Source organism: Rutidosis leptorrhynchoides, chromosome 3 (genome assembly GCF_046630445.1).
Source record: "Rutidosis leptorrhynchoides isolate AG116_Rl617_1_P2 chromosome 3, CSIRO_AGI_Rlap_v1, whole genome shotgun sequence".
Classification (NCBI taxonomy): domain Eukaryota; kingdom Viridiplantae; phylum Streptophyta; class Magnoliopsida; order Asterales; family Asteraceae; genus Rutidosis; species Rutidosis leptorrhynchoides.
Window position 1 is genome coordinate 637,221,648 of NC_092335.1, and position 25,642 is coordinate 637,247,289.

At 33.2% G+C, this 25,642-nt stretch overlaps 1 protein-coding gene across 1 annotated transcript; it reads right to left on the reverse strand.

Moving 5' to 3' along the window:
* Positions 1–1,792: 1,792 nt before the first annotated feature.
* Positions 1,793–3,960, reverse strand: LOC139899084 (protein GOS9-like). The gene is made up of 3 exons (XM_071881901.1): positions 3,846–3,960; positions 2,602–2,826; positions 1,793–2,251 (listed from the first exon to the last, which is right to left on the reverse strand). The coding sequence occupies exons 1-3, from the start codon at positions 3,846–3,848 to the stop codon at positions 1,973–1,975; spliced, it is 507 nt and encodes a 168-aa protein (XP_071738002.1). The 5' UTR covers positions 3,849–3,960; the 3' UTR covers positions 1,793–1,972.
* Positions 3,961–25,642: the final 21,682 nt, after the last annotated feature.

Here is a 25,642-nt window from a genome sequence, read left to right on the forward strand (position 1 = left end):
TTCTTGAGGGCAAGAATCATTTAAAGGGGAAGTATTGATATACGTTGGATTTAAAATCGCTCGTGCAACTCACGTGATCATTAATTGGAAAATTACACGGGCCACTCACATGCAATCTTCTAGCTACGGATGTTGACTCCAAAAGTCAACACTGTCAATTCTGTTAATTCTGTTACGATAGTAGAAGTTAGTTAGTTCGTTTGTACTTAAACAAGTGATGTAATTGATTAGAGTCAGTTTTTCAAGTTGTAATTCATTTCCTTTCCTATCTGTAACAAACTAATCTCAATGTTAATACAATTTCGATTAAACTCTATTGTTCTTTCTTCAACATAGAACTTTTAGGGTTATTCGATAGTTAACTCCGATCAACCAGACCAGGTTAACGTATCATCTATTTACATTAGTGCTAGGGCTTAGCACGTTTTATTGATTCTATATTAGGACTCTTTATTTTAAAAGGCTCACAATCCACACTTCAAAGAAACCTTCCAACCCAAATAGGCCCAACAATATAGTTTTAGTTAACTTATTCTATATATATTCATCATACACTAAGTACAATTAAGTGTATTAGAGCACTCCCTATGGTTTCACCATAGCTTCATTACCCACTCTTCTTATTCATTACCTATATAATGCTATAGGCATGGATTAGTTATAGGGCTTCATTATCCAACTTCACCATCAATTTAACGAAACCATGAATATATAGTTATAGAATTTGTGGGTCCTGCTACTCCTCCATATCACATTTTGCATTCGAAACACCCCTTTCACCCAATGTACAAATTTATATGCATTTTGTACAAGTTTGTTATTATTATATGTGCTAGTTAAAATAATATATACGAAATTAATTAATGACGTGGCAGTTAAGGGTAAGATCTTTTAGCCATGATAGACAGTGTTTAGTTATAGGATTTTATGGGTTAGTTATAGTATTTGTGTGCTGATGTGGCGCTGATGTGGAAGTTAAGATGATGAATAGTGTTAGTCACGATAGAGAGTGGACTTACTTTAAAGTATTTTCCAAACACAGGTTGACCACAAAAAGCTTTGCATATTACACACTAGAGAGGATGCTTAGTTTCTTGGCAACATATCCAAACTGACTCGTCTACAAAATATATACGGAGTATATGTAAGTTTAAATTGTACCATCCAATTCTTAAACAGATAATATAATGTTTGGAATGAAATATTGGTTTTCAATCATGAAATATCCATATTCGAAATAAGAAGTTCATATAACATTGTCAGTCTTGATCACCGTTTGGTAAAATTGGCTTTTTAATTAATTTCTCATCATCGGTATTGTGCATTTGTAGGTAGTCTAGAAATAAATTGAGTATAATTAGATATTTTTGTACGTACACCTTTAATTTTCTGGTCCCTTATATATTAAAACTTGAACTGCGACAAGAATTATTATGTAAGATTCTTGATGAATGTGTTATCAGAACCTGAATTTTCATTGTTTCCGGGTTGTTCAACTTACCCCCATGCAACGGATATATATAGTTACTCAAGTCTCTCGACGGCGAGAATGGGAGATTACCGGTAAGAAGTCAGATGCTTCGCGAACCATATTCAACAATTTTATATGGTTAATTTCATAAGCTTCTCTAATATATAAACTATTCAATCAAAAATACAGAGCTGAGTACATGATTAATATTGAAAAATAGTATATATATATATATATATATATATATATATATATATATATATATATATATATATATATATATATATATATATATATATATATATATGAAGAAACACGGAGTACATAAATAGGGAACTTATTCAGATCGTGACACGATCTCATAACTTATTTAACACGTACAACACACTGAAATGAAAACGTAGTAAGAAAGAAAGACACAATAATATATGAAAGATACAAATGTTCCCAAAACTTATATATTTTGATGCATGCATGTTTCTCCATGCAAGTAACGTACACTCAAGAGCGCGCCTTGCTAAGAAAAGATGTGTTAAGAAAAGATGGTGGAGAAAGGTACACTCCAAGATTGTCAAGGTAAGCTCCATAATTTCCATAAAATCCGACAAAGTCACCCAAACGCACAGGAAGTGAGAACGCAGTTCCTCCAGATTTGGAGCCATATGGACCATAGTCCTTTTTGCTGCCATGAAAAGTCAATGACGTTATAACCTTATAGCCATTATAAACTCCAACTGTTCCGCTAATCCCAGTAATGTATTCACCTTCCGCAAAGGTAACCTGTGTAAGTATAAAAAACGTGAGAAGATCACATTCGTACGTACTATTCATATATAATAAGCGATATTATATACTCTTCCTGTCTCAATTTAACAGTCTGGGTACTTTTTTTCTTAATTTTAATTTTAAATAACTTTTTATATATGTTATATAATACATGATGAAATAAAATTTATATGCATAAATTAAGTTTTATATAGGGTATAACTTTAATCAACTATTATAAAATAACCTAAAATAATTTCTTTACAGACAAAGTTATGGAAAATGGTCAATTCATGATTATATATTAACTTGAGACCGAGAGAGTATATATTATAGGATGTGTAGCTATGTTCTAAAGATCACACCTTTTTATCTGTACCACCACCAGATTGAGCTCCAAATTTTTGAGAAACATGACTGATTCTATCAGCAGTCTTATAAATGAAGGTGAGGGCGTATATACACTTATCGGTACTAGTAACGATGATCCCAGTGATCTTACTACCGGAAGCTGGTACAAAGCTCCATGGATTAACTCCGCCGTTTATATCTCCCCATGGTCCAACCTTAACTATGTTACCAGCTGATGCCTACATATAAATAAACATTTAAATTCATTGTTATTGTTACATATATATAAACTCATATTGATTAGTAAACTACAGTAATATATATATATATATATATATATATATATATATATATATATATATATATATATATATATATATATATATATATATATATATATATATGGGAGATCAAGGGATAAGTGATATTTTTGGGATAAGGGGATAAGTAAAATGAGATTTTTATATCTTTTATATTAGAGCTCCAATTTAAATAAAAAAAAAATCCGTAATCTACTGACATTGTGTAGATTCATAAAAAAAAAAAAAAATTCTCAACAGGAGCTTAAAATGCACCTGATGCATGTTAACGTTTTTTTGATGTTTTTTGAGTTTTTTTTAGGATTTAGCCCGATTTAGAGTTTAGGGTTTAGGGTTTTCGGGTTTACGGAGTAAACCCTCAACCCTAAACCCTAAACCCTAACCTCTAAACCCTAACCCCTAAACCGTTCGTTTAAAAACTCGTTCTAAAACCCTAAATTCTAAACCATAAACCCTAATTTCTAAACCCTAATTACTAAACCCTAATTTCTAAACCCTAATTACTAAACCCTAATTTCTAAACCCTAAACACTGTTTTTTTTTAAGCAAAAGTCATTTTTTCTTTGTTTTTTTGTTAAGATGCATCTGCTGCATGAAAGGCAGTTAACATGCATCAAACAACATCAAAACATCGGATAACATGCATCAGATGCATCTTAACGCTCCAGTTGAAGGGGAAAAAAATTTTCTGAATCTACACAATGTCAGTAGATCACGGAATTTTTTTTTTTTAAATCGGACCTGTAGAACTCAAGATATAAAAATCACAAAATCACTTATCCCCTTATCCCACAACACCCACTTAGCGCTGGATCTTCACCCTATATATATATATATATATATATATATATATATATATATATATATATATATATATATATATATATATATATATATATATATATATATATATATATATATATATATCGTTCGTATACCATTTTGCTTTTCGAGATGGGTAGTAATAAAATATATGTAAATTAAAAGGAAATATTGAATTGATGTGGTGCATCAAACTCTAATCCTCGAACGAGTATATATAGAGTCGTGAATTTGAACCAGGGGTTATATAGTAATTAAATAATAAATATATATATATATAATAATAATAATAATATTGTAAATATCTTGAATCTTGATCAATAAGTTAGCGTTGGCAGACACCAATGACAACTGCAAATCATGTCATATATTTCATCAGCATTCCGCATGTATATTACGTAACTAGTCCGGATCCGGCTCGCGCGATACGGCGTCAGCTTTCGGCCTGTGTATTCATATTTAACGTAGCGTTGTGTATTTACAGAGGAAAAAACGGCTCATGTCTTAAGCGCCGTTTTAGTTGTCGTTGTCTTAAGCGTTTTTTAAAAAGTGTCCATTTCGAACGTAGTTAGTTTCGCTTTGTTCATAAAAAAATTTCGAGTGTAACGGTGCTGTCGGAAAAATTTAACTTGTGGCGAACATAAAGTTACGGGCTGTCGTTGTGTTAAGCGTTTTTTAAAAAGTGTTCGTTTTGCGTATAGTTAGTTCCGTTGGTTTCGTGAGACCTTTTCGAGTTGAACGGTAGTCTCGGAAAAATTTAACTCGCACCGAGCGAGAAGATAGGGCCCGTTATAAATTCGGGGGAGTTAGTTTCTTTTATTTTAATAAAATTATATTTTTACACTTTGTGCCCCTAAGAAAGTGTAAATTTGAGGGGTTGTTGTGTAAATTGAGTCAAAGTTGATGGACCGATTGTAGTGTGAACGCAAACTCGAAGCTACAATCAAAAACAACTAAAACTACACATTCACATTTCCACATGTCTTTTAGTATGTAAGGGTTAATACGTATATATGAGGACCAAAATAACACGTAATTAAAATTTAACTTGTAGATTAGATACAAACTAGTTTTCGAACCCTCGCTTCGCGTTGGGGGTTCGGTTTTCAATGTATTTTATTGCGTTTAGTTTGTAAAATTATTTCATGGCTAACGATGATGTCGTAGAAGAGCAACTCGAGTCGAACTAAAAGGTATAACCCGTCAAAGATTTAAATGTTATTTTAAATTAACAATACATGCGCATCTACGCGTTTCGCTATGGAAGTGTTAAATTTTAAAAATTTAACGCAATTAAGTCGTTATCTTATATTAACACTTCGTATGATTTAAGAGTAGAAGATTTACTGAGATATATCCAAAAAATCACTAAATAATTAAAAAATGATAATAATATGTCTTTGTTGTTAATAGATGAAAATAGTTACGGAGCCTGCGAGTGAAAAATTAGCGTGTATGAAAAGTACCACAAATATTTAGCGTTTTTTAAGAAGCGTCCGTTTTGCGTATAGTTAGTGACATTGTGTTCGTAAAATTATTTCGATCTTAACAATGATGGTGTCGGAAAAATTTAACTCGTTGCGAGCGAGAAGATATGACTCGTTGAATATTCGGGTGGAGTTTATTTAAGAATTTTTATGAAAATGTTGATTTGACATTTTACCTCCCTGTTTTGGGGGGTCGATATTAATTTTTAAACAAAGTGTGGAGGACTTTTTTGGTGAAATGGAATTTAGTTAAAAAAAAAGTGAAAAGTCAAAATTACCTTCATTACTGTTAATCATTTTTGTCTATTAGATATATAGATAATTTATTATAGATGTAAGCAATTTTACTGCTGTAACTATTGCGTTCAGTTTCCCATAAATGTCAAATGAATATGCTAGACTCATTTTGTGATTTTGGTGCCTTTCGGTAATTGTTTGATCATAGGACCCAACTTGAACAGGTAAACCTAGCTACTTTGTTTTGGACTCTCGGTATACTTAGTCATCTTGAGTTCATAAAATGCATATGCAACAATTAACAGTCTTTGGAATATTAAAATTTTTACCTGATGTGTATACAACAAGCATCTGTCTTAGATAAAAAGAAAAAAGAGAAAAAAAGAATATATATACTATTTAGATAATAGCTATGCAAACAACGAATTATTTATCACAACGAATCAATTTGGATATACTATTTAGAATATATCTCACTAGTCGAATTATTTATCACAACGAATCAATTTGGCACTCTTTTGGCCACTCAAACCACCACCCTCCTTTACAATATGCCGTTTATTCTGTTAGCATTTGGGTTGATTTTTCATAGATCTTGAAAAGTTAGAGTCACTGACAGGGTCCGCATTGAGATACCAACATCCGATCATATTCATGACACGTGTCGATAGGAATTTGGATGTTATAACCCGTCAAAAATTTAAATGTTGTTTTAGATTAACAATATATGTGCATCTCCGCTTTTTCCTATGGAATTGTTAACTTTTAAAAAATTAACGCAATTAAGTCGTTATCTTATATTAACACTTCGTTTTGGGCACTCGGTATACTTCTTAGTCATCTTGAGTTCATAAAATGCATATGCAACAAGCCAACAATTAACAGTCTTTGGAATACTAAAATTTTTATCTGATGTGTATACAAGCATCTGTCTTAGATAAAAAGAAAGAAAAAAAAAAGAATATATACTATTTAAATAATAGCTATGCAAACAGGTGTATCTCACTAGTCGAATTATTTATCACAACGAATCAATTTGACACTCTTTTGGCCACTCAAACCACCACCCTCCTTTATAATATGCCGTTTATTCTGTTAGCACTTGGGTTGATTTTTCATATATCTTGAAAAGTTAGAGTCACTGACAGGGTCCGCATTAAAATACCACCATCCGATCATATTCATGACACGTGTCGGTAGGAAACCGCATAAAAAAAACCCTTAGAGATCAAATTCTTGATCTTTAATATCCACCGGATAACCGCGGTATCGCTAAGGCAATGCAAAGTGGTTCTTGAACTGCTTTTATAACTGCAAGACTTTATTAGAAAGCTTTCTATTATGAAGTTAGAAGAGAAAGTACAAATGTTTTATAAGCCATAGATTTCTAATTATAAACTGTCTACCAGTTAAATCAATTAAACCCGCGTTTTTTGTGCATCATATCGACCGACGACCGATGGACTTTAAAACGTACATGGTATATGAGCTGGCACTATATATTGACCAATAGAGGTGTGAATTAAATCAATGAAATACACACACAAATTGAAAGAAACACACACATTCTTTTCATTGATTCAAGTCATTACATCGTCTGTACATAATACAATATATAACCATAAACTTAACAGCTAACCGTCACTAACAGAATTAGTTAAACTATTTACAAAAAGAACCCTTAATTAAATAATCTTTTGGCCCCTCTGACTTCAAGAAATTCGGAATACATAGAATCAGCCTTTGGACTTCATAGCATTATCAACACTTTTTTTTTTTTTTTACATCAGTTTGGGATCACCCAGTGGGACTTAACTGAAATGTCCCGTTCATATCGATTATAAACGTTCCATATTAATTGATTTCGTTGCGAGGTTTTGACCTCTATATGAGACGTTTTTCAAAGACTGCATTCGATTTTTAAACAAACCATAACCTTTATTTTATCAATAAAGGTTTAAAAATATTACGACGATTATCAAATAATGATAATCTAAAATATAGCGTTTTCACACGATTATTACATAATGGTTTATAAAAATATTACACATCAATTTAAATCTTCGAATGCATTTTTTAAACATTATTATACAAGCATGCTGACTCCAACTCTTGTCCATAAATTAGCATGCAACAGTGGAAGCTCTTAATAATCACCTGAGAATAAACATGCTTTAAACGTCAACAAAAATGTTGGTGAGTTATAGGTTTAACCTATATATATCAAATCGTAATAATAGACCACAAGATTTCATCTTTCAATAACATACAATCTGTATAAAAATCATTCATATGTTGAACACCTGTTAACCGACATTAACAAAATGCATATAGAATATCCCATAAACTGAACTCCATCTGTATTAATAACTCGAAGTACTAAAGCATACCATTTTCCAGTATGGGTGGAGTTAGTGCCCGTAGATCTACCTTTAGGATTCGCGTCAATTAGGGTGTCTGTTCCCCAATTCTTAGGCTACCAAGCTAAAAGGGTGATATTCGGTATTCATAATCCAACATAGAATGTAATTTCAAGTACTTGTGTCTATTTTATAAAATATTTACAAAACTGGATGTATTCTCATCCCAAAAATATTAGATTTAAAAGTAGGACTATAACTCACTTTCACAGATTTTTACTTTGCCGGAAATAAGACTTGGCCACTGGTCGATTCACGAACCTATAACAAATATGTACATATGTATCAAAGTATGATCAAAATATAATTACAACATTTTTTATTACGTTTTGATGATTTGAGTTTGTTAAGTCAGCAGTCCTCGTTAGTAACCTACAGCTAGTTGTCCACAGTTAGATGTACATAAATAAAGCTATATATATTATCTCGAATCAATCCACGACCTCGTGTATACAAGTCTCAGGCTAGATCACAACTCAAAGCATATATAATATTTTGGAATCAACCTCAACCCTGTATAGCTAACTCCAACATTACTGCATATAGAGTGTCTATGGTTGTTCCGAAATATATATATAGATGGGTCGATATGATATGTCAAAACATTGTATTCGTGTCTATGGTATCCCAAGATTACATAATATATGTTAGAATACATGTATAATACAATATAAGTTAGTTAAGTTATGATTTGTATAAATTTGTTACAAATTTCACGTAGCTACAACAAGCAAAATTATCCAATTTTGTTTTACCCATAACTTCTTCGTTTTAAATCCGTTTTGAGTGATTCAAGTTGCTATGGTTTCATATTGAACTTAAGTTTATGAATCTAAACAGAAAAAGTATAAGTTTATAGTCGGAAATACAGATTACAAGTCATTTTTATAAAGGTAGTCATTTCAGTCGAAAGAACGACGTCTGGATGACCATTTTGGAAAAACATACTTCCACTTTGAGTTTAACCATGATTTTTGGATATAGTTTCATGTTCATAATAAAAATTATTTTCTCAGAAGAATAGCTTTTAAATCAAAGTTTATCATAGTTTTTAATTATCCAAACCAAAACAGCCTTCGATTTTACTACGACGGCGTATATCCAATTTTACGGTGTTCTTCGTGTTTCCAAGTTTTAAATCATTAAGTTAGCATATCATATAGATATAGAACATGTTTCTAGTTGATTTTAAAAGTCAAGTTAGAAGGATTAACTTTTGTTTGCGAACAAGTTTAGAATATACTAAACTATGTTCTAGTGATTACAAGTTTAAATCTTCGAATAAGATAGTTATATATATATATATATATATATATATATATATATATATATATATATATATATATATATATATATATATATATATATGAGTCGAATGATGTTATGAACATCATTACTACCTCAAGTTTAGTAGGTAAACGTACTGGAAGTGACAAGAAATGATCTAGCTTCAAAGGATCTTGGATGGCTTGAAAGTTCTTGAAGTAGGATCATGACACAAAAACAAGTTCAAGTAAGATTTTTACTCGAATTAAGATAGTTTATAGTTATAGAAATCGAATCAAAGTTTGAATATGAATATTACCTTGAATAAGAAAAATAACCTACTATAAATAACAAAGGTTTCTTGATCTTAGATGATTACTTGAAATGGATTGGGAAACTTGGAAGTAAACTAGTAAACTTGAAAGGATTTTTGAAGTGTTCTTGAAGTGTTCTTCCTATGATGATTATAGCTTGACTCTTGAAGAAATTTTTGATGAAGATGATGATTAGCTTACTGGAAAAATTCGTTCATAAGTATGTGTAGGTGTTGAGAGAGAATTAGAAAGAGAATTGGAAGTGAAATGGATTGATTGGTGAGTGGTGAATGATGAGTGGTGAGTTGGGTTAAAAGGAGTTCTAGTTAGTTGACTATTTCATGGTAGAAGTTAAATTTGATTAGTCATGCATGACATAATCAAGAATGGAATCCCATGCTAGTTCCTATTGGTATATACTCATAGTAAGTACGTCTAGAAGTTGTGTATAATACGGATACGAATACTGAATGACTACGAGTAGAATTGTTAATGAAAATGAATGGAAATGTAATTGTAAGCATTTTTGCTAAGTAGAATTACTTTAATATGTGTCTTGAAGTCTTTCAAAAGTGTACTAATACATCTTAATACACTACATGTATATTCATTTTAACTGAGTCGTTAAGTCATCGTTAGTCGTTACATGTAAGTGTTGTTTTTGAAAGCTTTAAGTTAACGATCTCATTTAATGTTGTTGAAAGCTTTAAATCAAATTTTAACACATTTTTAATAAAGCGATATTAACCCAAACAAAAAAAAAATTGAGCTGACCTGGCAGCTCGATCCCAGCCAAGGGCTCTACCTCTTGGACCCCGCCAGGGGGTTGCCACCCCTTGGACCCCGCTATCAGGGGCGCTGCCCCCGAACCCCCGTTATAATCAAGATAAGTTCAAATAAGTGTGTACTCCACACTTTCCCAAACTTGTTCGATATTTATCAAGGTTATTTTGGTTAACAAATTAATCCCATTACACTTAAATCATATTGGTGACACAAATCACCAACAATAAATATATCATAATATAATACATATGTATTTAGTAAGGCGTTGCTATAACGATAATCGTTATATATATCGTTTCGAGTTTCATAATTCAATAGTCTCATTTTATGTATATAACTCATTGTTAATATACCTAGTGAGATACTTACTTTTCATAATATCATGTTAGCTATATGCATATCTATCTATATATATATATATATATATATATATATATATATATATATCATCATATAGTTTTTATAAGTTTTAACTTTCGTGAATCGCCGGTCAACTTGGGTGGTCAATTGTCTACATGAAAAATATTTCAATTAATCAAGTCTTAACAAGTTTGATTGCTTAACATGTTGGAAACATTTAATCATGTAAATATCAACTTCATTTAATATATATAAACATGGAAAATTTCGGGTCACTACATTAACCACCCATGTGATTATCTCCCGTAGTTGCATAACCCGCCCCCAACTACTGCCTTAGAGGAAACCCGAACTAATCCGAGAGCATGGCCGGTAATACCCCCCTCCCCGCTGCCCCTGCACTAAGCAAAAGGCGACCTTGGTGGATACTTTAGGTCAGGGATAACATTGAGTGCAATGTTGCAGTCCAACAGAGTCGAACTCCTGACCTCTCGCTAAGAGAGGCATGCCACTACCAGTTGAGCTACAACTCAATGTTATTATCAACACTTCTATATTTCCCTTCAAGTTGGGTGGTAGGAGAATGTTGAACACCCAACTTGGACAGAAGTTTGTTGTGTTGATCTACACTAACAAAACAATTTTAGTTAATACATCAGCTACTTCATCTTTGGTACGAATATAACTCGGTTGAATTACTCCAGACTTGATTTGATCACGAACATAGTGGCAATCAATTTCAATATGCTTGGTACGAGCATGGAATACATGGTTGGCAACAATATGAATAGCTGCTTGATTTTGATAAGGTTTCGTATGAAAATACGCAGCATCATAATCGTAATATCAGTAATTAAAATATCTGATATATCATACCTACTCCAATATGGTCGTCCATTCCCTTATATATAGTCCCACTGTGGATAGCGACTTGGATATATATATATATATATATATATATATATATATATATATATATATATATATATATATATATATATATATATATATATATATATAAACTGCGCCCATCAACTCTATTATACTAATTATCATTATATTCTTTTCCATGTTATTGTCACAGCAAGCATAAAAGGGAAAGAAGTGAAACGGAAAAAATGCAGCAACGATTATTCGTGTTGTTGGGTTGTTTCTCACAACAGAAATTAATAGCCGCTATAAGTCCGTAGCAGCAGCTGTATCATACGGATATGGTGTAGTGACCCGAACTTTTCCATGTTTATATATATTAATTGAGATTGATATTTACATGATTAAATGTTTCCAACATGTTAAGCAATCAAACTTGTTAAGACTTGATTAATTGAAATATGTTTCATATAGACAATTGACCACCCAAGTTGACCGGTGATTCACGAACGTTAAAACTTGTAAAAACTATATGATGACATATATATGGATATATATATAGTTAACATGATACTATGATAAGTAAACATATCATTAAGTATATTAACAATGAACTACATATGTAAAAACATGACTACTAACTTAATGATTTTTAAACGAGACATATATGTAACGATTTTCGTTGTAAAGACATTTAATGTATATATATCATATTAAGAGATATTCATACATGATAATATCATGATAATATAATAATTTAAAATCTCATTTGATATTATAAACATTGGGTTAACAACATTTAACAAGATCGTTAACCTAAAGGTTTCAAAACAACACTTACATGTAACGACTAACGATGACTTAACGACTCAGTTAAAATGTATATACATGTAGTGTTTTAATATGTATTTATACACTTTTGAAAGACTTCAATACACTTATCAAAATACTTCTACTTAACAAAAATGCTTACAATTACATCCTCGTTCAGTTTCATCAACAATTCTACTCGTATGCACCCGTATTCGTACTCGTACAATACACAGCTTTTAGATGTATGTACTATTGGTATATACACTCCAATGATCAGCTCTTAGCAGCCCATGTGAGTCACCTAACACATGTGGGAACCATCATTTGGCAACTAGCATGAAATATCTCATAAAATTACAAAAATATGAGTAATCATTCATGACTTATTTACATGAAAACAAAATTACATATCCTTTATATCTAATCCATACACCAACGACCAAAAACACCTACAAACACTTTCATTCTTCAATTTTCTTCATCTAATTGATCTCTCTCAAGTTCTATCTTCAAGTTCTAAGTGTTCTTCATATATTCTACAAGTTCTAGTTACATAAAATCAAGAATACTTTCAAGTTTGCTAGCTCACTTTCAATCTTGTAAGGTGATCATCCAACCTCAATAAATCTTTGTTTCTTACAGTAGGTTATCATTCTAATACAAGGTAATAATCATATTCAAACTTTGGTTCAATTTCTATAACTATAACAATCTTATTTCAAGTGATGATCTTACTTGAACTTGTTTTCGTGTCATGATTCTGCTTCAAGAACTTCGAGCCATCCAAGGATCCGTTGAAGCTAGATCCATTTTTCTATTTTCCAGTAGGTTTATCCAAGGAACTTAAGGTAGTAATGATGTTCATAACATCATTCGATTCATATATATAAAGCTATCTTATTCGAAGGTTTAAACTTGTAATCACTAGAACATAGTTTAGTTAATTCTAAACTTGTTCGCAAACAAAAGTTAATCCTTCTAACTTGACTTTTAAAATCAACTAAACACATGTTCTATATCTATATGATATGCTAACTTAATGATTTAAAACCTGAAAACACGAAAAACACCGTAAAACCGGATTTACGCCGTCGTAGTAACACCGCGGGCTGTTTTGGGTTAGTTAATTAAAAACTATGATAAACTTTGATTTAAAAGTTGTTATTCTGAGAAAATGATTTTTATTATGAACATGAAACTATATCCAAAAATTATGCTTAAACTCAAAGTGGAAGTATGTTTCTAAAATGGTCATTTAGACGTCGTTCTTTCGACTGAAATGACTACCTTTACAAAAACGACTTGTAACTTATTTTTCCGACTATAAACCTATACTTTTTCTGTTTAGATTCATAAAATAGAGTTCAATATGAAACCATAGCAATTTGATTCACTCAAAACGGATTTAAAATGAAGAAGTTATGGGTAAAACAAGATTGGATAATTTTTCTCATTTTTAGCTACGTGAAAATTGGTAACAAATCTATTTCAACCATAACTTAATCAACTTGTATTGTATATTATGTAATCTTGAGATACCATAGACACGTATACAATGTTTCGACCTATCATGTCGACACATCTATATATATTTCGGAACAACCATAGACACTCTATATGTGAATGTTGGAGTTAGCTATACAGGGTTGAGGTTGATTCCAAAATATATATTGTTTGAGTTGTGATCAATACTGAGATACATATACACTGGGTCGTGGATTGATTCAAGATAATATTTATCGATTTATTTCTGTACATCTAACTGTTGACAACTAGTTGTAGGTTACTAACGAGGACAGCTGACTTAATAAACTTAAAACATCAAAATATATTAAAAGTGTTGTAAATATATTTTGAACATACTTTGATATATATGTATATATTGTTATAGGTTCGTGAATCAACCAGTGGCCAAGTCTTACTTCCCGACGAAGTAAAAATCTGTGAAAGTGAGTTATAGTCCCATTTTTAAAATCTAATATTTTTGGGATGAGAATACATGCAGGTTTTATAAATGATTTACAAAATAGACACAAGTACGTGAAACTACATTCTATGGTTGAATTATCGAAATCGAATATGCCCCTTTTTATTAAGTCTGGTAATCTAATAATTAGGGAACAGACACCCTAATTGACGCGAATCCTAAAGATAGATCTATTGGGCCTAACAAACCCCATCCAAAGTACCGGATGCTTTAGTACTTCGAAATTTATATCATATCCGAAGGGTGTCCCGGAATGATGGGGATATTCTTATATATGGATCTTGTTAATGTCGGTTACCAGGTGTTCACCATATGAATGATTTTTATCTCTATGTATGGGATGTGTATTGAAATATGAAATCTTGTGGTCTATTATTATGATTTGATATATATAGGTTAAACCTATAACTCACCAACATTTTTGTTGACGTTTTAAGCATGTTTATTCTCAAGTGATTATTAAGAGCTTCCGCGGTTGCATACTTAAATAAGAATGAGATTTGGAGTCCATGCTTGTATGATATTGTGTAAAAACTGCATTCAAGAAACTTATTTTGTTGTAACATATTTGTATTGTAAACCATTATGTAATGGTCGTGTGTAAACAGGATATTTTAGATTATCATTATTTGATAATCTACGTAAAGCTTTTTAAAACCTTTATCTATGAAATAAAGGTTATGGTTTGTTTTGAAAATGAATGCAGTCTTTGAAAAACGTCTCATATAGAGGTCAAAACCTCGCAACGAAATCAATTAATATGGAACGTTTTTAATCAATAAGAACGGGACATTTCAGTTGGTATCAGAGCGTTGGTCTTAGAGAACCAGAATTTTGCATTAGTGTGTCTAATCGAGTTTGTTAGGATGCATTAGTGAGTCTGGACTTCGACCGTGTTTACTTGAAAAATGATTGCTTAACAAATTTTGTTGGAAACTATATATTTTTAACATGTGAATATTATGTGATATATTAATCTCTTAACGCGTTTGATATTATGTGATAGATGTCTACCTCTAGAACAAGTCCCATTGACTCACCTAATAATAATGAAGAGTCAAATGTAAATTGGAATGATTCGTGGACTGATTCACAAGTTCCCGAAGAGGAACCGGAAGAAGAGTCGGAACCGGAAGAAGAACCGGAACCGGAAGAAGAAATAGAACCGGTGGGGGAAATAATAAAACGGTTAAGTAAAAGAAAATCCTCAACCAACCGACCAAGGTTAATTATGGTCAATGGTGTTTCCGCCAAGGAAGCAAAATATTGGGAGGATTACCAATTCTCCGATGAATCGGATTCCGACGAGAATTTCGATGATGTTATAGAAATTACCCCAACTGAATTTAAAAAGGCAAAAGAAAATAATAAGGGAAAGGGCATAAAAATAGAGAAATCTAATTCCAACCCCGATGAACTTTATACGTATCGTCAACCCCCGAAGTCCTTAAGTTGTAACAATGACCCGGGAACCTCTAAACCACCAGGTTTTTCTAAACCAATATGGAAAACGACGGCTCGTATTAGGGGAACATCATATATCCCTAGAAACTTGGCAAAACAAACCAAAACCGAAGAAGAAGAAACAAGCGAGTCGAAATAAGATAGTTGTATTCGTGTGGTGTAATACATGTAATATAGTGTGCTTATGCTTTATGATACATGTAAAAATTGCTTGTATTAATAAGTATTTTTTTTTATGAATCTAACTCTTGTCTATTTTACAGTATAAAAACACAAAATGGATAGACAACCCAATATTTTAAGAGACCTACCCGGAGACATGATTGATGAAATCTTGTATAGAGTCGGTCAGAATTCTTCGGCACAACTATTTAAGGCGAGATCAGTTTGTAAGACATTCGAAGAACGTTCCAAGAATGCCTTGGTTTATAAAAGGCTTTCGTTCGAAAGATGGGGAATATCACATTGGGAAATCCATAAGTTACGATGTGTTTACTTTGACGCATATATTGCGGGGAATCCAAATGCTATTTTACGCAATGGGTTAAGAAATTATTTTGACTCAATATATCCGAATATTGGACTTCGTGATTTAGAAAAAGCGGCTAACATGCAACATAAAGAAGCATGTTATGCTTACGGATTAGTAATGTTCGCTTCTAACCAAAGTGAGAACAAGAACATCGGGCTACAACTATTAAACAAAACGTTCCCACAAGTGACGGAGTCGGTAATTGGGGTAAGAAATGAGGTTTTTAGATTGTTACGGGACTGTTGGACATTACGTAACCCTCGTCCCTTTGACGACGTTACAACACGCTGTCTTATCAACGGCCATAACGGTTATGTTCCACAATACCAAGGATGGGAAGTAATCCTAGTAAAACCAGAATGCATGACTTGTTTCTGGACGTATGAATTACGTGTCTTTATTGCCTTTGCTGAACGACTTGTGTACTAGCTAGAATTATCTTCACAACCATCTTGTATCAAATTTATTGTGTGCTATATTTCATGCTATATGTAAAATAAGCGGTATTGTAAGTTTGTAAAATATTGTGTAAAAGTTTGAACGCGAAATATTATTATAATCAGTTTTTCATATAGAATTATAGTAGTTGAATTGTATATTAGCTACTAAGTATGAACTTAACGGGTAGGTACTACCCGAATTTAAACTTATAAAACGCTAATATGAAGAAAAAACTTTTATAAATGAGTTCATATTATGCTACGAAATACTATTAACTACTCTTAATATTATGTATGATTAACTTGTTCCATTTGACTATTTTGAAGGAAATGGCACCGACTACTCGACACACCGTGAATATGAATGAAGAGGAATTCCGTACTTTTCTAGCTTCAAACATAGCCGCAGTACAGGCTGCGCTACATACCAATAATAACCTTGGATCTAGCAGTACAGGAAATCGTGTAGGATGCACCTACAAAGAATTCACTGCCTGCAAACCTTTGGAATTTGATGGAACCGAAGGACCGATCGGATTGAAACGTTGGACCGAGAAGGTCGAATCGGTGTTTGCCATAAGTAAGTGTACTGAAGAGGACAAAGTGAAGTACGCTACGCATACCTTCACAGGTTCTGCGTTAACATGGTGGAATACCTATCTAGAGCAAGTGGGACAAGACGATGCGTACGCACTACCGTGGTCAGCATTCAAGCACTTGATGAACGAGAAGTACCGTCCCAGAACCGAGGTCAATAAGCTCAAGACAGAACTTAGAGGGTTACGAACCCAAGGATTTGATATTACCACATACGAAAGATGATTCACAGAATTGTGCCTATTGTGTCCGGGAGCATTCGAAGATGAGGAAGAGAAGATCGACGCGTTTGTGAAAGGATTACCGGAAAGAATCCAAGAAGATATAAGTTCACACGAGCCCGCCTCCATACAACAGGCATGTAGAATGGCTCACAAACTAGTGAACCAGATTGAAGAAAGAATTAAAGAACAGACTGCTGAAGAGGCCAATGTGAAGCAAGTCAAAAGAAAGTAGGAGGAAAACGGTGATAAGAATCACCAATACAACAACAACAACAATTACAACAATAATCGCAACAATTATCCCAACAATCGCAACATCAATCGCAACTACAACAAACGGCCCAACAACAACAACAACAACAGCAGCAACAACTACAACAATCATCCCAACAACAATAATAACCGCAACAACAACAACAACAATCAGAAGCAGCTATGCCAAAGGTGTGAAAAGTATCACTCGGGGTTCTGCACCAAATTTTGCAACAAGTGTAAAAGAAATGGTCATAGCGCGGCGAAGTGTGAGGTCTACGGACCAGGGGTTAATAGAACGAAAGGAACAAATGGTGTCGGAACGAGTAATGGCGGAGCAAGTAGTGTCGGAGCAAGTTATGCCAATGTAGTTTGTTATAAATGTGGAAAACCGGGCCACATTATTAGAAATTGCCTGAACCAGGAGAACACGAATGGACAAGGCCGCGGAAGAGTTTTCAATATTAATGCGGCAGAGGCACAGGAAGACCCGGAGCTTGTTACGGGTACGTTTCTTATTGACAATAAATCTGCTTACGTTTTATTTGATTCGGGTGCGGATAGAAGCTATATGAGTAGAGATTTTTGTGCTAAATTAAGTTGTCCATTGACGCCTTTGGATAGTAAATTTTTACTCGAATTAGCAAATGGTAAATTAATTTCAGCAGATAATATATGTCGGAATCGAGAAATTAAACTGGTTAGCGAAACATTTAAGATTGATTTGATACCAGTAGAGTTAGGGAGTTTTGATGTGATAATCGGTATGGACTGGTTGAAAGAAGTGAAAGCAGAGATTGTTTGTTACAAAAATGCAATTCGCATTATACGAGAAAAAGGAAAACCCTTAATGGTGTACGGAGAAAAGGGCAACACGAAGCTACATCGTATTAGTAATTTGAAGGCACAAAAACTAATAAGAAAAGGTTGCTATGCTGTTATAGCACACGTCGAGAAAGTACAAACTGAAGAAAAGAGCATCAATGATGTTCCCATTGCAAAAGAATTTCCCGATGTATTTCCGAAAGAATTACCGGGATTACCCCCACATCGATCCGTTGAATTTCAAATAGATCTTGTACCAGGAGCTGTACCAATAGCTCGTGCTCCTTACAGACTCGCACCCAGCGAGATGAAAGAACTGCAAAGCCAATTACAAGAACTTTTAGAGCATGGTTTCATTCGACCAAGCACATCACCGTGGGGAGCTCCTGTTTTGTTTGTCAAGAAGAAAGATGGTACATTCAGGTTGTGTATCGACTACCGAGAGTTGAACAAACTTACCATTAAGAACCGCTACCCACTACCTTGAATCGACGACTTATTTGATCAATTACAAGGCTCGTCTGTTTATTCAAAGATTGACTTACGTTCCGGGTATCATCAAATGCGGGTGAAAGAAGATGATATTCCAAAGACTACTTTCAGAACACGTTACGGTCATTACGAGTTTATGGTCATGCCGTTTGGTTTAACTAATGCACCAGCTGTGTTCATGGACCTTATGAACCGAGTGTGTGGACCATACCTTGACAAGTTTGTCATTGTTTTCATTGATGACATACTTATTTACTCAAAGAATGACCAAGAACACGGTGAACATTTGAGAAAGGTGTTAGAAGTATTGAGGAAGGAAGAATTGTACGCTAAGTTTTCAAAGTGTGCATTTTGGTTGGAAGAAGTTCAATTCCTCGGTCACATAGTGAACAAAGAAGGTATTAAGGTGGATCCGGCAAAGATAGAAACTGTTGAAAAGTGGGAAACCCCGAAAACTCCGAAACACATACGCCAGTTTTTAGGACTAGCTGGTTACTATAGAAGGTTCATCCAAGCCTTTTCCAGAATAGCAAAACCCTTGACTGCATTAACGCATAAACGAAAGAAATTTGAATGGAATGATGAACAAGAGAAAGCGTTTCAGTTATTGAAGAAGAAGCTAACTACGGCACCTATATTATCATTGCCTGAAGGGAATGATGATTTTGTGACTTATTGTGACGCATCAAAGCAAGGTCTCGGTTGTGTATTAATGCAACGAACGAAGGTGATTGCTTATTCGTCAAGACAATTGAAGATTCACGAACAAAATTATACGACGCATGATTTGGAATTAGGCGCGGTTGTTTTTGCATTAAAGACTTGGAGGCACTACTTATATGGGGTCAAAAGTATTATATATACCGACCACAAAAGTCTTCAACACATATTTAATCAGAAACAACTGAATATGAGGCAGCGTAGGTGGATTGAATTATTGAATGATTACAACTTTGAGATTCGTTACCACCCGGGGAAGGCAAATGTGGTAGCCGATGCCTTGAGCAGGAAGGACAGAGAACCCATTCGAGTAAAATCTATGAATATAATGATTCATAATAACCTTACTACTCAAATAAAGGAGGCGCAACAAGGAGTTTTAAAAGAGGGAAATTTAAAGGATGAAATACCCAAAGGATCGGAGAAGCATCTTAATATTCAGGAAGATGGAACCCGGTATAGGGCTGAAAGGATTTGGGTACCAAAATTTGGAGATATGATAGAAATGGTACTTAGAGAAGCTCATAAAACCAGATACTCAATACATCCTGGAACGGGGAAGATGTACAAGGATCTCAAGAAACATTTTTGGTGGCCGGGTATGAAAGCCGATGTTGCTAAATACGTAGGAGAATGTTTGACGTGTTCTAAGGTCAAAGCTGAGCATCAGAAACCATCAGGTCTACTTCAACAACCCGAAATCCCGGAATGGAAATGGGAAAACATTACCATGGATTTCATCACTAAATTGCCAAGGACTGCAAGTGGTTTTGATACTATTTGGGTAATAGTTGATCGTCTCACCAAATCAGCACACTTCCTGCCAATAAGAGAAGATGACAAGATGGAGAAGTTAGCACGACTGTATTTCAAGGAAGTCGTCTCCAGACATGGAATACCAATCTCTATTATCTCTGATAGGGATGGCAGATTTATTTCAAGATTCTGGCAGACATTACAGCAAGCATTAGGAACTCGTCTAGACATGAGTACTGCCTATCATCCACAAACTGATGGGCAGAGTGAAAGGACGATATAAACGCTTGAAGACATGCTACGAGCATGTGTTATTGATTTCGGAAACAGTTGGGATCGACATCTACCGTTAGCAGAATTTTCCTACAACAACAGCTACCATTCAAGCATTGAGATGGCGCCGTTTGAAGCACTTTATGGTAGAAAGTGCAGGTCTCCGATTTTTTGGAGTGAAGTGGGGGATAGACAGATTACGGGTCTGAAGATTATACAAGAAACTACCGAGAAGATCATCCAAATTCAACAACGGTTGAAAACCGCCCAAAGTCGACAAAAGAGCTACAGTGACATTAAAAGAAAAGATATAGAATTTGAAATTGGAGAGATGGTCATGCTTAAAGTTGCACCTTGGAAAGGCATTGTTCGATTTGGTAAACGAGGGAAATTAAATCCAAGGTATATTGGACCATTCAAGATTATTGATCGTGTCGGAACAGTAGCTTACCGACTTGAGTTACCTCAACAACTCGCGGCTGTATATAACACTTTCCACGTCTCGAATTTGAAGAAATGTCTTGCTAAAGAAGATCTCACTATTCTGTTAGATGAAATCCAAATCAACGAAAAACTTCAATTCATCGAAGAACCCGTCGAAATAATGGATCGTGAGGTTAAAAGACTTAAGCAAAACAAGATACCAATTGTTAAGGTTTGATGGAATGCTCGTAGAGGACCCGAGTTCACCTGGGAGCGTGAAGATCAGATGAAGAAGAAATACCCGCATCTATTTCCAGAAGATTCGTCAACACCTTCAACAGCTTAAAATTTCGGGACGAAATTTATTTAACGGGTAGGTACTGTAGTGACCCGAACTTTTCCATGTTTATATATATTAATTGAGATTGATATTTACATGATTAAATGTTTCCAACATGTTAAGCAATCAAACTTGTTAAGACTTGATTAATTGAAATATGTTTCATATAGACAATTGACCACCCAAGTTGACCGGTGATTCACGAACGTTAAAACTTGTAAAAACTATATGATGACATATATATGGATATATATATAGTTAACATGATACTATGATAAGTAAACATATCATTAAGTATATTAACAATGAACTACATATGTAAAAACAAGACTACTAACTTAATGATTTTTAAACGAGACATATATGTAACGATTTTCGTTGTAAAGACATTTAATGTATATATATCATATTAAGAGATATTCATACATGATAATATAATGATAATATAATAATTTAAAATCTCATTTGATATTATAAACATTGGGTTAACAACATTTAACAAGATCGTTATCCTAAAGGTTTCAAAACAACACTTACATGTAACGACTAACGATGACTTAACGACTCAGTTAAAATGTATATACATGTAGTGTTTTAATATGTATTTATACACTTTTGAAAGACTTCAATACACTTATCAAAATACTTCTACTTAACAAAAATGCTTACAATTACATCCTCGTTCAGTTTCATCAACAATTCTACTCGTATGCACCCGTATTCGTACTCGTACAATACACAGCTTTTAGATGTATGTACTATTGGTATATACACTCCAATTATCAGCTCTTAGCAGCCCATGTGAGTCACCTAATACATGTGGGAACCATCATTTGGCAACTAGCATGAAATATCTCATAAAATTACAAAAATATGAGTAATCATTCATGACTTATTTACATGAAAACAAAATTACATATCCTTTATATCTAATCCATACACCAACGACCAAAAACACCTACAAACACTTTCATTCTTCAATTTTCTTCATCTAATTGATCTCTCTCAAGTTCTATCTTCAAGTTCTAAGTGTTCTTCATATATTCTACAAGTTCTAGTTACATAAAATCAAGAATACTTTCAAGTTTGCTAGCTCACTTCCAATCTTGTAAGGTGATCATCCAACCTCAAGAAATCTTTGTTTCTTACAGTAGGTTATCATTCTAATATAAGGTAATAATCATATTCAAACTTTGGTTCAATTTCTATAACTATAACAATCTTATTTCAAGTGATGATCTTACTTGAACTTGTTTTCGTGTCATGATTCTGCTTCAAGAACTTCGAGCCATCCAAGGATCCGTTGAAGCTAGATCCATTTTTCTATTTTCCAGTAGGTTTATCCAAGGAACTTAAGGTAGTAATGATGTTCATAACATCATTCGATTCATATATATAAAGCTATCTTATTTGAAGGTTTAAACTTGTAATCACTAGAACATAGTTTAGTTAATTCTAAACTTGTTCGCAAACAAAAGTTAATCCTTCCAACTTGACTTTTAAAATCAACTAAACACATGTTCTATATCTATATGATATGCTAACTTAATGATTTAAAACCTGGAAACACGAAAAACACCGTAAAACCGGATTTACGCCGTCGTAGTAACACCGCGGGCTGTTTTGGGTTAGTTAATTAAAAACTATGATAAAATTTGATTTAAAAGTTGTTATTCTGAGAAAATGATTTTTATTATGAACATGAAACTATATCCAAAAATTATGGTTAAACTCAAAGTGGAAGTATGTTTCTAAAATGGTCATCTAGACGTCGTTCTTTCGACTGAAAAAACTACCTTTACAAAAATGACTTGTAACTTATTTTTCTGACTGTAAACCTATACTTTTTCTGTTTAGATTCATAAAATAGAGTTTAATATGAAACCATAGCAATTTGATTCACTCAAAACGGATTTAAAATGAAGAAGTTATGGGTAAAACAAGATTGGATAATTTTTTCTCATTTTTAGCTACGTGAAAATTGGTAACAAATCTATTCCAACCATAACATAATCAACTTGTATTGTATATTATGTAATCTTGAGATACCATAGACACGTATACAATGTTTCGACCTATCATGTCGACACATCTATATATATTTCGGAACAACCATAGACACTCTATATGTGAATGTTGGAGTTAGCTATACAGGGTTGAGGTTGATTCCAAAATATATATAGTTTGAGTTATGATCAATACTGAGATACGTATACACTGGGTCGTGGATTGATTCAAGATAATATTTATCGATTTATTTCTGTACATCTAACTGTGGACAACTAGTTGTAGGTTACTAACGAGGACAGCTGACTTAATAAATTTAAAACATCAAAATATATTAAAAGTGTTGTAAATATATTTTGAACATACTTTGATATATATGTATATATTGTTATAGGTTCGTGAATCAACCAGTGGCCAAGTCTTACTTCCCGACGAAGTAAAAATCTGTGAAAGTGAGTTATAGTCCCATTTTTAAAATCTAATATTTTTGGGATGAGAATACATGCAGGTTTTATAAATGATTTACAAAATAGACACAAGTACGTGAAACTACATTCTATGGTTGAATTATCGAAATCGAATATACCCCTTTTTATTAAGTCTGGTAATCTAAGAATTAGGGAACAGACACCCTAATTGACGCGAATCCTAAAGATAGATCTATTGGGCCTAACAAACCCCATCCAAAGTACCGGATGCTTTAGTACTTCGAAATTTATATCATATCCAAAGGGTGTCCCGGAATGATGGGGATATTCTTATATATGCATCTTGTTAATGTCGGTTACCAGGTGTTCACCATATGAATGATTTTTATCTCTATGTATGGGATGTGTATTGAAATATGAAATCTTGTGGTCTATTATTATGATTTGATATATATAGGTTAAACCTATAACTCACCAACATTTTTGTTGACGTTTTAAGCATGTTTATTCTCAGGTGATTATTAAGAGCTTCCGATGTCGCATACTTAAATAAGAACGAGATTTGGAGTCCATGCTTGTATGATATTGTGTAAAAACTGCATTCAAGAAACTTATTTTGTTGTAACATATTTGTATTGTAAACCATTATGTAATGGTCATGTGTAAACAGGATATTTTAGATTATCATTATTTGATAATCTACGTAAAGCTTTTTAAAACCTTTATCTATGAAATAAAAGTTATGGTTTGTTTTGAAAATGAATGCAGTCTTTGAAAAACGTCTCATATAGAGGTCAAAACCTCGCAACGAAATCAATTAATATGGAACGTTTTTAATCAATAAGAACGGGACATTTCATATGGTGGTTTGCAAGTGGTTGTAAATGTGGTGAAAGGTGACGGGTTTGTTCATTGTGGTTTTCTGGTTAACTGAATCGAAAGCAACAACATCAAGACATAACAGTAGCTGCTGAAGCTTTTCATCCTCTTCGTTCAACGTAAATACAATAGTAATAGCAGTGGTCAAAGGTTTAAAAAAAACATAACAACCATAGTAGCTGCGTATAATCAGTGGGGTTTTCAAATGTTTGGTTTTCGAAGGGTGACGATGGTTAAGGATTTGAAGAAGAAAGGTGATTGGGTTAATGGTGGAACGAATCCGTAAATAGATTGTAGTGATGGTTCGGTTTGGAAATGGTGAAACAAGGAGTAGCAACAAGAATATATATATGTATGTATATATAAAGTCTAGCAACAGGAATACTAGTAGATTATGATGATGGTTGTTGTTGGTGTTTTAAAGTGGTGATAATTTTCTTTGATCATAAGTAGAAACATGGAGAGAAGATGAATTGGTGTGATGCATGCTAGTTTGGGTTTTTATTAAAAGAGAACCCGAGATAATAATTTGTGTATGGTGGAGTTGGTTTACTGGGGTTACGAACAGAGAAAAGGAACAAGAAGATAGGGATATAAAGAAGATACAGCGAATTTATATATATTTGCTTGTCTTGAATCATAGAAAAATCGATATAATCAAATTAAAAATAGAAAAAAAATATATTAAAAAGTAGATTGAGATTGCAACGGTTTTGTTTTT

Coding starts and splice junctions, on each gene's coding strand:
- LOC139899084 (XM_071881901.1), bottom strand. Junction 2,252..2,601: donor GTGGTGGTACAGATAAAAAG/GTGTGATCTTTA, acceptor ATACTTACACAG/GTTACCTTTGCGGAAGGTGA.